This window comes from Chondrus crispus, genomic scaffold (assembly GCF_000350225.1).
Source record: "Chondrus crispus Stackhouse genomic scaffold, scaffold_271, whole genome shotgun sequence".
NCBI lineage: Eukaryota > Rhodophyta > Florideophyceae > Gigartinales > Gigartinaceae > Chondrus > Chondrus crispus.
The window spans coordinates 14,192-28,661 of NW_005179154.1; the positions used below are offsets into that span (position 1 = coordinate 14,192).

General features: G+C 51.3%; 6 protein-coding genes; 2 read left to right on the forward strand and 4 right to left on the reverse strand.

The window, feature by feature from the left end:
- Nucleotides 1–2,056, forward strand: part of CHC_T00005183001 (hypothetical protein) — a 2,242-nt gene extending 186 nt beyond the window's left edge. The window contains 2 exon segments of the mRNA XM_005716552.1: nt 1–1,905; nt 1,906–2,056. The exon segment at nt 1–1,905 is cut by the window's left edge and continues 186 nt beyond it. Coding sequence (XP_005716609.1) covers nt 1–1,905 — 1,905 coding nt within the window. The 3' untranslated portion in view covers nt 1,906–2,056.
- On the reverse strand, nt 1,952–3,046 carry CHC_T00010083001 (LSM12 homolog). XM_005716553.1 is given in 4 exon segments: nt 1,952–2,266; nt 2,267–2,339; nt 2,490–2,703; nt 2,839–3,046. 3 exon segments carry the CDS (start codon nt 3,044–3,046, stop codon nt 2,267–2,269), a joined length of 495 nt encoding a protein of 164 aa, XP_005716610.1. The 3' UTR covers nt 1,952–2,266.
- Nucleotides 3,047–6,275: 3,229 nt separating this feature from the next.
- On the forward strand, nt 6,276–8,986 carry CHC_T00005185001 (hypothetical protein). XM_005716554.1 is given in 2 exon segments: nt 6,276–8,957; nt 8,958–8,986. The coding sequence occupies 1 exon segment, from the start codon at nt 6,276–6,278 to the stop codon at nt 8,955–8,957; it is 2,682 nt and encodes an 893-aa protein (XP_005716611.1). The 3' UTR covers nt 8,958–8,986.
- A 186-nt stretch (nt 8,987–9,172) lies between these two features.
- On the reverse strand, nt 9,173–10,414 carry CHC_T00005186001 (hypothetical protein). The gene has a single exon (XM_005716555.1). It carries the CDS (start codon nt 10,412–10,414, stop codon nt 9,173–9,175), a length of 1,242 nt encoding a protein of 413 aa, XP_005716612.1.
- Nucleotides 10,415–11,326: 912 nt separating this feature from the next.
- On the reverse strand, nt 11,327–12,649 carry CHC_T00005187001 (hypothetical protein). Its single transcript, XM_005716556.1, has one exon. The coding sequence runs from the start codon at nt 12,647–12,649 to the stop codon at nt 11,327–11,329; it is 1,323 nt and encodes a 440-aa protein (XP_005716613.1).
- Nucleotides 12,650–13,380: 731 nt separating this feature from the next.
- The window catches only part of CHC_T00010023001 (2-oxoglutarate dehydrogenase E2 component (dihydrolipoamide succinyltransferase)), a gene marked incomplete at its 5' end in the record, with an annotated part of 1,347 nt that continues 257 nt past the window's right edge, over nt 13,381–14,470 (reverse strand). Inside the window, one exon of the mRNA XM_005716557.1 lies at nt 13,381–14,470. This exon is cut by the window's right edge and continues 257 nt beyond it. Within this exon, the coding sequence (XP_005716614.1) occupies nt 13,381–14,470 (1,090 nt within the window).

Below are 14,470 nucleotides of genomic sequence, written 5' to 3' on the forward strand. Positions count from 1 at the left end.
GCTGTCCGACCGCCCAGCTTGCAGCGCACTCGCACTACGGAAGAAAAGCCGCCGCCCACCCCGCCGCCCGCTGACGGCGCACGCGCGAGCACCTCCCGCGACGCGACGCCGCCGCCCGCCAAGCCGGCAGACGCCAAGCCCGCGGACGCCAAGCCCGCGGACGCCAAGCCCGCGGACGCCAAGCACGCGCGCAAGAAGTACGTCCTGACCAAGCGCCGCGAGTACTGGACGGACGACGAGCACAAGCGCTTCATCACGGCTCTGGCGCTGTACGGCCGCGAGTGGAAGGCCATCGAGCGCGACGTCGCCACCAAGACCGCCGTCCAGATCCGCTCGCACGCCCAGAAGTACTTCCTGCGCCTGGAGCGCTCGCGCTCGGCCGCCCTGCTGCACATCCCGCCGCCGCGCCCGCGCAAGTCGCGCGCGCGCCCCGACCGCCCGCTCCCGCCCCCGCCGTTCCCGCCTCCGCCCATGCACCACCGCTACCCGACACACCCGCTCGCCTTCGCGCACCCCTACCCGCACGCACTCGCCCCCCCGTCTAGGCCGCTCTTTCCGGTCCCCAATTCCCACACCCCGCACCCCGCCCCCGTCGTCATCGCTCCGGCCGCCCCGCACGCCGCACCGCACGCCGCACTGCCCGCCGCGTCGCGGCCGCAGTGTGCCCCTCCGCCGCAGTGTGCCCCGCCGCCGCCGCCGCCGCCGCCGTACTTGCCGTACCCGCCCGCCACTTACCAAGCCCCGCATCAGCCCGCCCAGAGCTCGTACTACGCCCCGCCGACGCACGTGCTCCCGCCGCGCCACCACGTCACGCAGCACCCGTACTATGCACAGCCATACCAGCACCTTCCCTCGCATCACCATCCCAATTTTTATTCCCACGTCCAGGTGCCTCCGTCGACGCATCTTCCGCATGTGCGGCAGCCGCAGGGGCGGGTCGTCATGCCAAGACGAGAGCAGCCTGTCCCGGGCACTTCGCCGGTGCAGAGTGGCGATATGTCCTCGACCATCCCGTCCAATTCTCTTCCCAGTCCTGGTGGGAGCGGCACCTCCACCGATGGCGATAAGCCGCGGCTTGGTTATGGCAACTCGTCGGGAGACAAGCCTCCTAAAGCTCACCTGACGAGAACGCGTGCCCACATAGGCATCCCGCTACTGCCGTCCCTGCCACTTGGATTCGCGAAAAAGCCTGTGTCATCGGTGGATTCGAAGGATGTGGATCATCCCAAGAGTCGTAAGAGAACAGCCTCAGGGGCGTCGATTGGGAACCAGCACACAGCCGACGCGTCACCGTCTAAACGGAGAGAGTTGATTGAGCCTAGTGAGCAGAAACACAGAGTCCAGGCTCAACCATCAATCAGTATGGCAGTGCAAAGCCACACCGACAAAGCTGAAGCGCCCAGTATCAAAAACAAGCCTCAGCCAAAAGAGGAAACAAGAAAACCCAATGTAGAGCCCGCAAATGGAAGAGATTTCCAAAGTCTTCCTATTGACAGCCCCCAGGCTGCAGCCATAGAAATGGAAATGTCTCTCCCCGAACCACCAGAACGACGAGACGGTGGTGACACCGGTAGTGGGGGGAGCTTTGAAAAGCCGCGAAGCAGCTCCGCGGGCTCCACGGGTTCATCCGGAGAGGAGGCTGATATCGACAGCTCTGGTGGCTCCGGCACTGGTGAAACGGCCGCGAGAAGGCTGCATAGGGGCAGGGCAGCTATCGTGTGCAAGGATGGACACGTGCCTCCCGCAGTAGATCAACATGAAGGAGATTGCATGGTCGCTTCTCGCCTGCTCGCGCTGTGGAACGCGGCGCCGGCCATGCCCGTGAGGGCTCCGGTACCTCCCCAGGAAGTCGCAGCTCCCAACACAACAGCGCAGCAAAAGGCGGTCGCTACAGCTACTTGCTAGGTTGCACCTCATGAACGGCTTGTGTCCATGAACCGCCCCTGTCTGCTTTGCCCGTGATAGCAGAACAACAACCCCTAATATTTTGTACAGTAAACATAGACGGCAAGGGAGCAGCGCATGCATTCTCGTAGTCGAAAAGAGAAAAAAAAAACCTCGTATACGACCGCTCCTCTTTTCAGCGTGGACTTGTAGTGGACTTGTAGTGGACAGTAAGCGAAGATTTGCCAACATGTGTACTTGCAAGTGGGCGCTTTATCGGATTATGTGCCTTTACAAACAGGCGCTAGCATGAGATTATGTGGCAAACCTTGGCTCGGCGTCCAATTGCAGTTCAAACGTCCCGTAGTCGCCCAGCCGTGGTTCAGGAAGCGACGCCATTCGTCTCTTCCGCAGGCCTAGGTGTGCGAGTTCTTCGTTCCAGAACCATTCTAACTCTGTTCACAGCAGTTGCAGCGTCCGCGTCCCCCCTTCGTAGCATGATTCGCAAGCAAGAAATTGCGGTAGGATATAGCGTTGGTTAGCACATGAGCAAATAGCGTGTCTTGCGACGGAGGGAAGTAGCAAGGCTGCGCAAATCCACGTACCTGATGGATTTGATGTCGTAGGGCGGCCCGAGTCGCACTGTTCCGAAAACGACAATGACGTTGCCCTCCCACTCGCAGGGTAGCGTCTTGGCGAGTACGTCAAACACGGCTTGCCCTTCCGGCGTGACGCCAACGCCGATATGGGTAAACTCGATGTGGCGCTTCCTGAAAATGCGCTCCTGTTCCGCTTTTAGGCGCGGAAGGTCGACGTCAACTGCGGCAATTGGACGGGGCGACGTTCGCACAGGCAGGGGGAGGGGATGCAGGCGTTAGCGCGAGGAAAACATGACGGGAGGAGCGGCTGGAGCGGATGCGGGTGAGTCGCGATGAGGGAGGGAGAGAAACTCACGATTGGCGGGCCACTTGCGGGAGTCGGCAAGATCGGGAATCGGGGTGGCAGATTTGACGTTGGAGATGGGGAGCAGAGTGAGGTCAGCCGACGGAATGAGTTCGAGACAGACGAGGCCGGCGGCTGCGTCCTCGGCGTGAACAAACCCTTTGAGCGCGGTGCCGTCGACGAGCTGGACGGAGAGCGGCTTCCCGACCTCGAAGGCCATGGTGGTGGGAAGGTGAAGAGGGGCGGCGGGGGCGGGGGGGGGAGGGGGGGAGGAGGAGAGGGGGCCAGACAGAGTGGGGGCGGGGTGGTTGTTGACGGGTATACGCTGTAGCAGTGCATGGCGGGCGGAATTTCGGTCTCATGTTGAACAAAGAAAGTTTTGTGGTGATTTATTTCGAAAAATTAGATAAGGGTTGGGCAAGCATTGCTGTTGCCCAAGTCTCCGTGTGCAGCTGATTAAGACGCGTTGGAACACACGGACGGTAAATTACGCACTGCGTACAGTGCTCTAGGCAGCCCTTCTTCTGCCCCCCCGGGCCCCTTCACACTGGGCCCTTGCGTACAGAACCCTCAAGGGTACATGCCATTACCGTAGTCTTGTCTTGTGTTTCCTGGCTGAGTAAGCAAATCCGCCCCGATCCCCCATTAAGCGCATTAATGACTTCGTCTCTATGCGCATTACGACTAAGGCGACATCTGTTATAACTCCATGCAGCTGGACGTCGAAGAAGGAATCGGCCTATCTTCTTCTTTCGTTTTAACACCCTATCATTACTGGCATCCCGAGAAAATGTTTTAATTGCCTCTCTAGTCCCTTGAAGAAGTCATAATTGACCAAATTTTATTTTCATGCGATCCAAATTGCAACCCGCATGGAAGCTGGTGAGTCTCGCTTGCAGGGAGACCACCACCCGGCACGTTTTATGCTTTCAATGAATTCACAATTCATTTCAGAGAAACACAACGTACAAGTCTCATTAATCATTCATCCCTTTGCGCCACCACCACAACTGGAAGCCTCTGAGCTTCCTCTTCTTGAGTAGGAGCTAATCGATACACTGCCCGAGAGTGCCTATTTGCTTTTGCAGTCAAATGCAAAGACGCCACAGAAGCACATAGATACACCATGTACGTCAAAGGCGGCAGCGCGATCGAAACGTCTTCTCTGTCCATTACTGGCGACCACACTCGTGTCGTGTAGTCCAACCCAACCACCCCTCGAATCATTAATTCCACACACGCGTATCTCCATGCCGTGCACTTTCTGTTTTGAACAATTGCCGCAACCAGAAATCCACACGTCACCCAAAATAACACCGCCAGTACTAGTTGGATGAACATGAAGTTCACTTCACTGATGTGCTTCAGTCCTTCGAATGCATCTCCTACGAGAAGCATGCAGCTTACAATCATAGAAACCACAAACCCGAGGTCAAATAGGTTTAACGCCATCACCACGCGAAGTGTTGTCAAGTGCTTGGCATTCTTTAACAAAAACAGCCCAATCATCGAAAGAGGAGCGATGATAACTCCATTCGACACAATCCCAGCGATCAGTGGCGAGAACTGAGGACTGGCAAAGTTTTCTAACCCACTCTCGTCGAGGAATTCTTTCAACTCAGCAGCAGTGTTCCGCAGCCACATTTGAGCTCCAGCATTCTTCGACTCCTCGGCCCTTTTCTTAAGCTCGACTTCCAACCTCGAAATTTTGTCCACCAGGCTCATCTTGCCCTGTCGCAGTTGCTTGTTCTCGTTGTATAGTTTAGTGTTTTCTTTGCCTAGTTTCGTGATGACACTTGTGAGCTTAGCAAACTTTTGCTGCATCTTTTCGGCGTTCTGACGCGCGTGTTGGTCGTACCCGTCGTTCAGGCCTTTCACGGTTTCTTGGAGAGCGTCGATGACTTTGTGCAACTGGTTCAGCTTCTCTGTGACATCTTTGTCGGTTGACTGCAGGTCTTTTTTCGTCACTGTTTTTGTTGGATCTTGCGCGGCAGCAGTGAAAGCGACAAGAGTTACTGTGATGGCGATGATTGAAAATGAAATTGAGGACGACATGCTGCCTTGTGCTTCTGAACTTGGGATGCGGGCCGTCGAGAACAAAAAGGTTTTTGAACACTCCAATCGAAGTGATGTCCTAAGTGCAGTCTACTGGATAACAAAAATCCTTCACAGAAAACAAAAAAATGATGCGGAGGAGCAATAATGAGATGAACTTATATCTTGTTGTAAAACGCAATTCCTGGACTGGAAATGAAACGATCAGAAATGCGCGCTCCGCGAGTTCTTTGTACTATCTATGATAGGATTATCAATTCGTTAGTAGGAAACATAAATAACGCTTGAGTTGGTTCTGTCAGTCAGGTTGAAAACAGCAAAACTTGGAAAAGTATGCTTTACTTACAGAATACATGTGTATAGTACAAACACAGCAATAACTTTAAATTGTGCCTGTGCCGTACCAAACTAGATGACTCCTACTTCTATAAATGTGATAATTTATGAAGGCACCGACAGAGGGGAGCGAGTGGCCTAAAAACCCTACAACGTTCATTTGAAAGAGGCGCTTCCATGAGAATATAAAAATATCTACACCTTAGCGCCGACAAAAGGCCGAAATGAACCCACTCTCCGAGTCGCCACGACTGTGGTCTGAGATATACAATCACATGGGTTTGAGCCCAGCATACGATGGGATCATTTACAGTATTTAAAAAAATAAGGGTCATTTTAATGAAGCCCGCTTGAAGTTTTTGATGAACTTTCGAAACGCGGCATTTAAAAAAAAAATCAGAGGACAGTTAACTGTAAGATGGAGTTTCCAAAAGGACTCTTGTTAAGACCTGCCATGTTAAATGTCGCGAAACGCCGTAAAGAAACGCTCTAGATTGAGAAGAGCAAGCACAAGGTCTTCTACGCAAAAACTGCAACTCCATCATCCTGCGGCTACTGTAGTGAAACGAGCCATTGTTGACTGCAAGAGCAATCGTCCAAGAGACTACAGTACTGCAGCTTGCAAAAAATTTCTGAATTTTCAGTTTGAATCTATGCGGTTAATGCTGGGAAATCTTTTGGTCCATTCGGATTTATCTTCTTCCTTCAAAACACTGAGTTATTGAAGTGTCAGCGTTGACTTGCGAGAGCTGCGAGGTTGGTGAGGTCTCAACCTTGCTCTAACATGAGCTTTTGTTAGCTTTCCTCCCTCGCGTTTCGTGCAGGGCTGATCATCGCCTTCGTTGCCGCTCAAGTTCCCGTCCGTGCAAGGACCAAACGATTGTTGGCATACAGTTCTGAATTGCAACTAAGCATTTGACTATCACCCAATTTGCCCAGAGTTCGCTGCCACTAAACGCAGATCCGCATCATCCACCATGGCAGCCAATCGACCCACACAGAACACTGTCCTATCGACTGGGTCGGTAGCCTCCGAAGTGAGCATGCTCTTCCGCACGATGCGCGTTTCGGAAATCCGAGCCATAGAGTCCAAGATTCGCCATGAAGCCGAAGACAAGTCCGATTCTCTCCGCGAGTTGTTGGGTACGCGGTACAAAGATCTCTTACGCGCCGCTGATGAGATTACAACCATCCGAGATGCATCTTCTAATAACGTGCGGGACGCGCTGCGCAACTTGGCAAAGTCGGCGACGCAGCTGCGAGAGCACTTTGCGGAGAAGAGCGGACAGAACCCTGATAGTCCCGCCCCGGTCACGGATGACCTTGCGAGAAGGAAGAAAGTTCACGTCATCGGTTCCAAGCTCAAACATATTGTTGACTCACCGGAGGTGTTGTACGCTCACCTGGAGGCAGGCCATGTGTACGAGGCGGCGGTGCGCTACTTTCTTGCGTCGCGCAACTACCAGGAGCTGAAAAATACGCAGGGGGTGGAGGGCGTGGCGAATCGATTTGCGGAGCGTCGGTGGGACCAAGTGCAAGTCTTCAAGAATCAGGTTCTTGCGGCAGCGGAGAAAAAGCTGATTACGCCTGGCTCAGACCCAGCACTCTACTCAAGAGTACTCGCGGCCCTGTTCATATTGTCAGGGAAGGATCGGGATGTTATGACGACTGTACAGGGAATGTTAGCCTCGAGGATAAGCTGGATTGAAGATGCGAATCGAGGCCCTTCTAAAGCCGTCCCAGCGCGGATGCGGGCACTTGCGGCCATTGTCAGCGATTCTATTTCATGCATGTCTAAGACGTTTTGGAACACTGAGTCGGGAGTTGAACCACTGCTGCGTGACGTTGACATTGCCGCAGCAGATGAGGTCAAACTCCTCCGTGAAAGTAACGCTTTAAAGAACGCATGCGCCTCGTGGATTACCGATGTCAAGGGCTGGGTGGGAGAACACGGCAAAGACATTCTTGCATCTGCAGACACATCTCGAATTCTGGCTGACACTTTGGGTGGGATAGACGAGGTCTTCCAAGCTGAGAGTTGGGCGAATGATTGTCAGACGGCCTTGGGCCAACCACCGAGATTTGTATTGAACATATTCACACCCGTCATCAGCGAAAGAGCAGCCACAGTAGCAAGCGAGTCAGTCCAGAGATCTGTGGACAACGTGCTGTCCGATATAGAGGGAGTATGGGCGGATCTAAGTGTTGGTTCGCACAGGGGGAAGCTTCTGTGGTCTGCAATATCTAGTCAGGCGCTGAAATGGAATATTGACTCCCTCGACGGCTCTGAAGTTGGCTCAGAAACAGGGCGAAGTGGAGGCGAGGCGGACGATATTGTGCGTAATCTCGTTTGCGACGGACCAGTCTCTAAAGTCATCGAAGTCTTTGAGTCATCACTTTCCGAGTCTCTGAGGGATGTCACGATTCTCACACGGAGGGTTCCGTCAGTTTCACAAGCATTTGATGCATCTGTTCGCGATTTTCTTCCACGAGTCTTGGATGGCTTACAAAGCCACCTCGACTCAATTCCGCTGACGTTTTCCGATGACCCCACGAGTGCTGAGCCGTCCTGTGAGCACGTGATGGAAAAGGCACTATTCATTTCTCGGATCGCCGCCGCGCTCGGAAGTGCGGAATTGGTAAGGTCGGTGTATAGTTTTTGCGACTCAGTCACAGAAGGACATTCCCAGAATGCATTAACTGCTAGTACTTCCCATGATGTGGCATCTAGCAAGAAGTCCCTGCAAAACTTTGTTCACAAGGCCTTCGATATCTGTGAGAAGGGTTACAGAACATGGGCAAACCGATTATGTTCCCGTCTCAGAGACCAGTTATATTCAGAACTTGTAAGCGAGGGTGCCATACTTGTCAAGATTGGGTGGGCATCCACAGCCGGCTCTGAAAGTGAATCGGAGAAGATGAAACCTGATAGCTTCAGTGACATGCGATATCCCACTTCTGCATCCACAGCAGCAACAAAGTTTGTTCTACGTGCATGCAATTACGCAAATCGAGCAGGCGGATTCGCATTACCTGAGAGCGCGATTAGTTTTCTCCGCGAGGAAATGTCGCGAGCGGCGGAGCATGCCTACCGAGAGGCTTTCGTCTTCTATTTCCCAAAGCATGGGGGAAAAAAGGACAGTGCCTCACTAAGAGAAAGCGAACAACCGGAAGTGGCAGTTATGCAGATGCTCTTTGATGTCCTGGTCCTTAAGAGGCTACTTCCTGAAGCTCCAAAAGAAAGTCGGGCTCGAAATTCAAAAGAAGGGCTCAATGCCATTGAACAACAATTGCATTCTGCGATAGATCCCATTAACTTCGCGTCCTGCAAGAAAGCCCTCCATGGATCTGTTGATGGATACTGTGGTCGGACTTCTGTCATGTTTGGAACAATAACGCGGAGAGGGGTCAGCAATTCTTCACCCCGAAAACGCCCTCTCATTAGTTCAAGTCAGTTAGCTTCTTCAAATTTGGTTTCCCTTTCTCGCACCGTCCCGCGCTTCACCTATCTCCCTGCCCCGATGCCGTCAACGTACACAACGGCTGGCGTTAGCACTGCAGGCCTGAGCGCGAAGGCGGCCTTGGGAGCACTGAGGTCAGAGGCGGCCGCCGCAAATGGATCATCATTTGGTAAGAGGGAAGTGGAATCATCAGTTGCGGAGTATGCCTCCAAGGTGTCGGAGAGCGTGGGTCGTCTTGGAAGAGGTTTCTTTGAATCATGGACCAGAAAGGCTGGCTAGCCCGTTTTGTAAAATGCCTCTTCCATGTATATATCCTTTTGATTACGACCGCCACGATTTTGGCTAGGGCTGAAAAGGGTTCTAATATTGTGCATGTGGGCGCAAATCATTTGCTTGATGGGGTATTAATTTAGAGTACAAGTATACAAAACTGCGACTTTGCTTTTATCGTTAAGCTATGACTTCAAGCATGACCAAAGCGACTGCTTTCCCAACTACAAGCTGAGATGGATGGCACCCTCTGGCTTTCTTTTCAGATTGGCAATCCGTTGGGAAATCTTTCTTTTGGCATTGCCTGAATCTGCATCTGCATCGCATTGTGACAGCGGCTCGTAACGTGTTTTGTAGTTTTTTCTTGTCGGACGCATGGATCCGGTATCAGGGGCTGTTAGAGTTGACTCCCCGTTGGCGTTTTGAATATCCGCTAAGTTCTGTTCAATATTTTCGACAACTTCATCTTCACGTTCAGCTCTTTCATCCAATGTCCCCGCGATCAGCTCCCTGATGTCATGCATTTCCTTAAAGTCTAAGGAAACACCGAGCTTCGTCGTAAGAAAGTCTGCAATATTGGCTGCCAGTTCATCTTCTTCCTCCATTTGCGTATCTTGGGATTGGGGACTTTTTTGTTTTGGAAGAACTCCTTTCTTCTTGTTTTCATCCTGGGGACTGGGGGGTGTCTTCGGAAATGAGTCTCTGGACAATTGACGGTCTTCTAAATCATCCTTACTTGAGAAATCACTTGCTCTTACAGCCTGTCCATGAACTGCAACATTCTGAATGAGTTCTGGATTGCTCTTAGTTACGAGGCTACTACCCATTTTTCTTTCATCACTCAGAGTTGATGCTCTCCCTGGCGTCGGGGTTCGCCTGGGATTCGAAATATGTCTGGTGGGTGGCTGCCATTCTGAATTTTCCAATTCATCTGAAACCTCAGCGGCGTCCATGTCTTCTGAGAGTTCGGATGCTCTGGCCTTCACTGCTTGTCCTTTTAATATCAAACCCTTTTGAGCTGGAAGAGGATCAGATTGTTCCAAGTCAGTCCCAGGATCTAGATGTCCTCTTTCCTCTTGTTCTACCAACTTTCCTCTGTTCATGAGATCTCTCAGGTGATGTTTTGTCCTTTCCCGGAGACAGAATCCTCCTTTGCAGATCAATCCTACCGCACACTTATCTTCTTTCCGAACACAACGCTCTCCAAGAGTTCGAATTTGTACAAGCTTATGCGCGTGCAAATTCATATAATCGCTCGTTGATTTCGTGTCATCAGTCATGTGATTTCTCCATAAAGAATCGTTGGGATCAATTTGCGGGCAGTCAAGATTGAAGTGCTCGCAGCAGAAGACTCTCTTTTCAAGTGGTAGCCCTGTGCCTGTTCCACATCCCATTGCCCGGGCAATAGGTACCCCGCCTGCATTGCGGCACAGGTAAGCTAAACAAATAACAGTGAAAAGCATCATTTTCAAGTAGAGGGCACTTTGTGTCCGAGCTAAACAATTCTCAATACTAGACCTCGTAGATGCTTCCCCCTTCTTCAAAGTTTTAGAGGAGATCTGGCAATGTAGCTGACTACCTTTCTAATATCTGATATCACAGAACAGTGGTTAAATGCACAGACGTTTCTCCATCTCAGAAATATTTCTCCTTCCCCTCAGAATACTATGTTTTTCTTGGGGCACAAGTCAATACATGCGAAGTGATAAACTCTTCATGGCGACAGAGATTGTTCATAAATAAGTCGTCGTAGTGAATTGATATTTGTTTGGAATAATCTGGGATCAAAACTGACGTATCTATTTCTTTGTGCTGACCTGATTGAAACTCGAGAAATCTGCGTTTTTTTTTATTTCGAGTACAGTACAAGACTAGTAAACACTGGTAACCGGCTTGTGGGATAAGACAATATCCTGAAAGTCAGCATTACGGGATTTTGAGATGGAAACAACGCGGAATTCAATGCGCCTTTCGCTCTCATGGGTCCTGGGTCGAGTTTCAGCTTGGAATACTTATGAGTGGTAACTTTGTCATTGAAGCAAAGAGCGTTTTGAGTGAAGGCTTTCACTTCATTGCATTGAGAAAATGAGGTTCTACTCTTAATTTTGATCCAGTATTGTGCATCACGGCCACTTTGCTGAATATTTCATAAACCATTTGAGATGCATTCTGCATGCACTGAACTGTGCACACATAACTGACGTCGTATTGAAGATTGCGGCACTGTTGGGACAGTCACTCAAAAGCTCATCTGGTCACAGATCTTTCACATGTAAATGTGCCACGATCCTACGACATAGTACAGAAAGTGAGGCACGGGCATGTTCACGTACAACAAACCGCAATCCCCAACACGACTTGAAGATAAGACCAAAACCCTAGCCCGCACTTACCTTCGAAGTCTTGTCAACTAAAAGAAAGCTTGCATTCTCGAAATCTTGTAACACTGGATTGTAACCATCCTTGCACGTGGTGGCATTGATGGACGCTTCGGATGAATGCTCCTCAAAGAATTTTTCCTGGCTCAGGATGCGGTACAAATAGGAATTTTCAGAAACTCCGTTTCCAGCGAACGAATTGTGACATCTTTGCAGAGCGTGAAAGTTTGTTGGAAACATTATATCCACTTTCCCAAATGGGGCGGCTGTGACTGATTCGTATACTACAGTTGATCCCTGTTGTACGCGCTGGACGACAGGGGCATTTTCACCCGGTAAAGCACCCGGGAAACTATTGAAGTCACTTATAGTCATACCTGCATGAGACAATGACGAGCTGATGGCCTTCAGTAACTGGTATGATGCCGTGGGCACCCATAAATCACGCTTTCCACCCGTCAACATATTCTCAAAACTAACGCGAGCTCGAGACAGGAATGATGGGTCGCGCTGTTGCGAAATAAAGTGATCATTCTCGTCCGAACGTAGAAGGTCAAAAGCCTTCACAGCTGCACTTGTGGTTTCATCAAGCTCTGACCTCCACTCTAGCATGATAGCAGTAGAGTCTGATGGGGGGTTCTCTGAAAGAATCGCCACAGCCTGCTCAACGCTACCAGCGCCTAGCCGCAGCAAATCATGAGGCAGGTTGTCAAGCACCTCCATTGCCACAACATGGCAGGGAGTAGATCTCATTTCCTCTGATTGCTGGGCATCCGAGCTCAGTGATTGAAACCAAATTCTCGCATCTACGTTATGAACTTTCGCGGTGCCTAAATTGACCCAATGCCTCAAGTTTTCTGACTGCACCTTGGCAAGTGCGGGAGATACTTCGATCAAGTTATACCGCACCCTCCGCAGAAAGTCTGGTGCAACCTCCGACCAATGTGCAAGGATGTCTGCAGCGAGAGTTCCTCGCCCTCCGCCGATCTCAATGATGTTCACTTTGCTCTCGTCGCGGTTTACGGCATGGATGCGATGCGCCACGGCGCGTGATAGGAAGGGGGAAAATAGTTCAACCGGCGTCATCCACCCATGGCTCGCGCTAGCGTACGTCGCTGCAACCGCTTTTTCATATGCTGCTCGGGACTGCAATTCGCAGAGGTTGATCTTCGTCTCATGTCCGAGCACGGGTGACTGACCTCTTGTAAAATAGCCGCCGACCGGATCGTACAGGGAGCGTTGAATATAATCTCGGAACAACAGATTATTGGTTGATATTGCTGAAGATAATGTCGGTGATGTAGAGAGAGCTCGTCGCAACATTGCGCGACTTGAACCACAGGGCGAATGACGCAGTGGGAATTTTGGTATCAGCTCTCAGCTCTCAGGGATTCTTAAATCGTGTTATGTGATCAGCACTCATTTTCTTAAAATTTCAACCTCCGTCACGACAAACGGGTTTCCTTTTTCGTCTTTTAACTCAAAGAGAATGCTTGAGTATCGCTTGCATCAGTTTCAACTCAATACGACGATAATCCTGGGTGAGGGGTCTTGATGAAGGTAGACACCCCGAGAAAAAGTAAATGTCACCTACTTCGGAAAACTTTTGGCGAAAACTTGGACGGTGTATCCTCAAACATGGAAAGAAATGTAGCTGAAGCGTACACAGAATCGATCTTAAAGCAAACCCGAAATATCAGCCAATCCCAAACGGGGTCAATTTTAGTCGAGACAAACGTTGTAGTCGTATGTCAGTTTAAACACAGAACAAGAGTGTTCTGCTAGTTACTTGCTGTGTGGCGCACTACTCTAGCCCAGGTTCCGACTCACAAATTGAGTCATGCTCATTTAGTCAAAGCGAATGACGTCCTTGAATAGGACCCTGGTAAGACCCCGATCTCTTCGGGACAAGCAACACATAGCAGTTCGCAAACCATAGATCATGACGGGAAATTGGGATCTCAAAACGTTTGTGAATTATCAAAACCAAGGGAAATTGTTTTCCCAACAGCCCTGGAGGCTATCAACGTCCGTGAATGATAGCGCCCTCAAGCTCAAATATCAATCTCCAATAGAAGACGACGAGGGTCTTCAATAAGGGTCTTAATTCTTCTGAGGAAGGTGACAGCCTCCCTTCCATCAATGAGGCGATGGTCATAGCTGAGTGCCACGTACATCATAGGTCTGATGACTATCTCATCCTTGACAACGACGGGGCGCTTCTGAATTATGTGCATTCCAAGAATAGCGCTCTGGGGCATGTTCAAAATGGGAGTACTGAGCAAACTGCCAAAGACGCCACCATTACTGATAGTAAAAGTACCCCCTTGCATCTCCTCGAGAGTGAGTTCGCCGCTCCTTGCGCGTTCCCCAAGGGAGACGATTGTCTTTTCAATTGTGGCAAAGTTCATGTTTTCACATCCACGGATGGCCGGAACGACAAGACCCTTAGGAGTAGACACAGCGACGGAAATGTCAACATAGTCACGATAGACGATATCGTCACCATCAATGAAACCGTTGACCTCCGGTTGTTCCTCAAGAGCGACGGTACAGGCCTTGACGAAAGCAGACATGAAGCCGAGCTTCGCTCCGTGACGTTTTTCAAACGCGTCCTTGTACTCCCTGCGCAAATCAATGAGAGCGGACATATCCATCTCATTGAAAGTCGTGAGCATAGCAGCCGTGTTCTGGGCTTCCTTGAGCCTTTCCGCAATCCTCTTACGCATCCTAGTCATAGCCACTCTCCTCTCGCCACTATCCACCATACTCCTCGGCGGGTCGACCTTGACCGGTTCCCTCCGCGCGGGGGCGGGCTTCTCCTCTTTCGGTCTCTCCCCAGGCACGGGGATATGCTCAGGGGTGGGCTCCGACACTGGATCGGCGGCTTCCTGGGCGGCGGGAGCCGCACTCTCAGCCTCGTAGTCGATGAGCCCCAATTGGGCGCCGACCTCAACGACATCGCCCTCGGAGGCGGTGCGCTCGACGAGGACGCCGGAGCTTTCCGCGCGGACGTCGACGACGATCTTGTCGGTCTCTAACTGGACGAGGATCTGATCTTCGGAGACGCCCTGGCCCGCGTCGACGAGCCACTCAGCGACGGTGCCCTCGCGGATGGACTCGCCCATTTCCGGGACGGGCAGC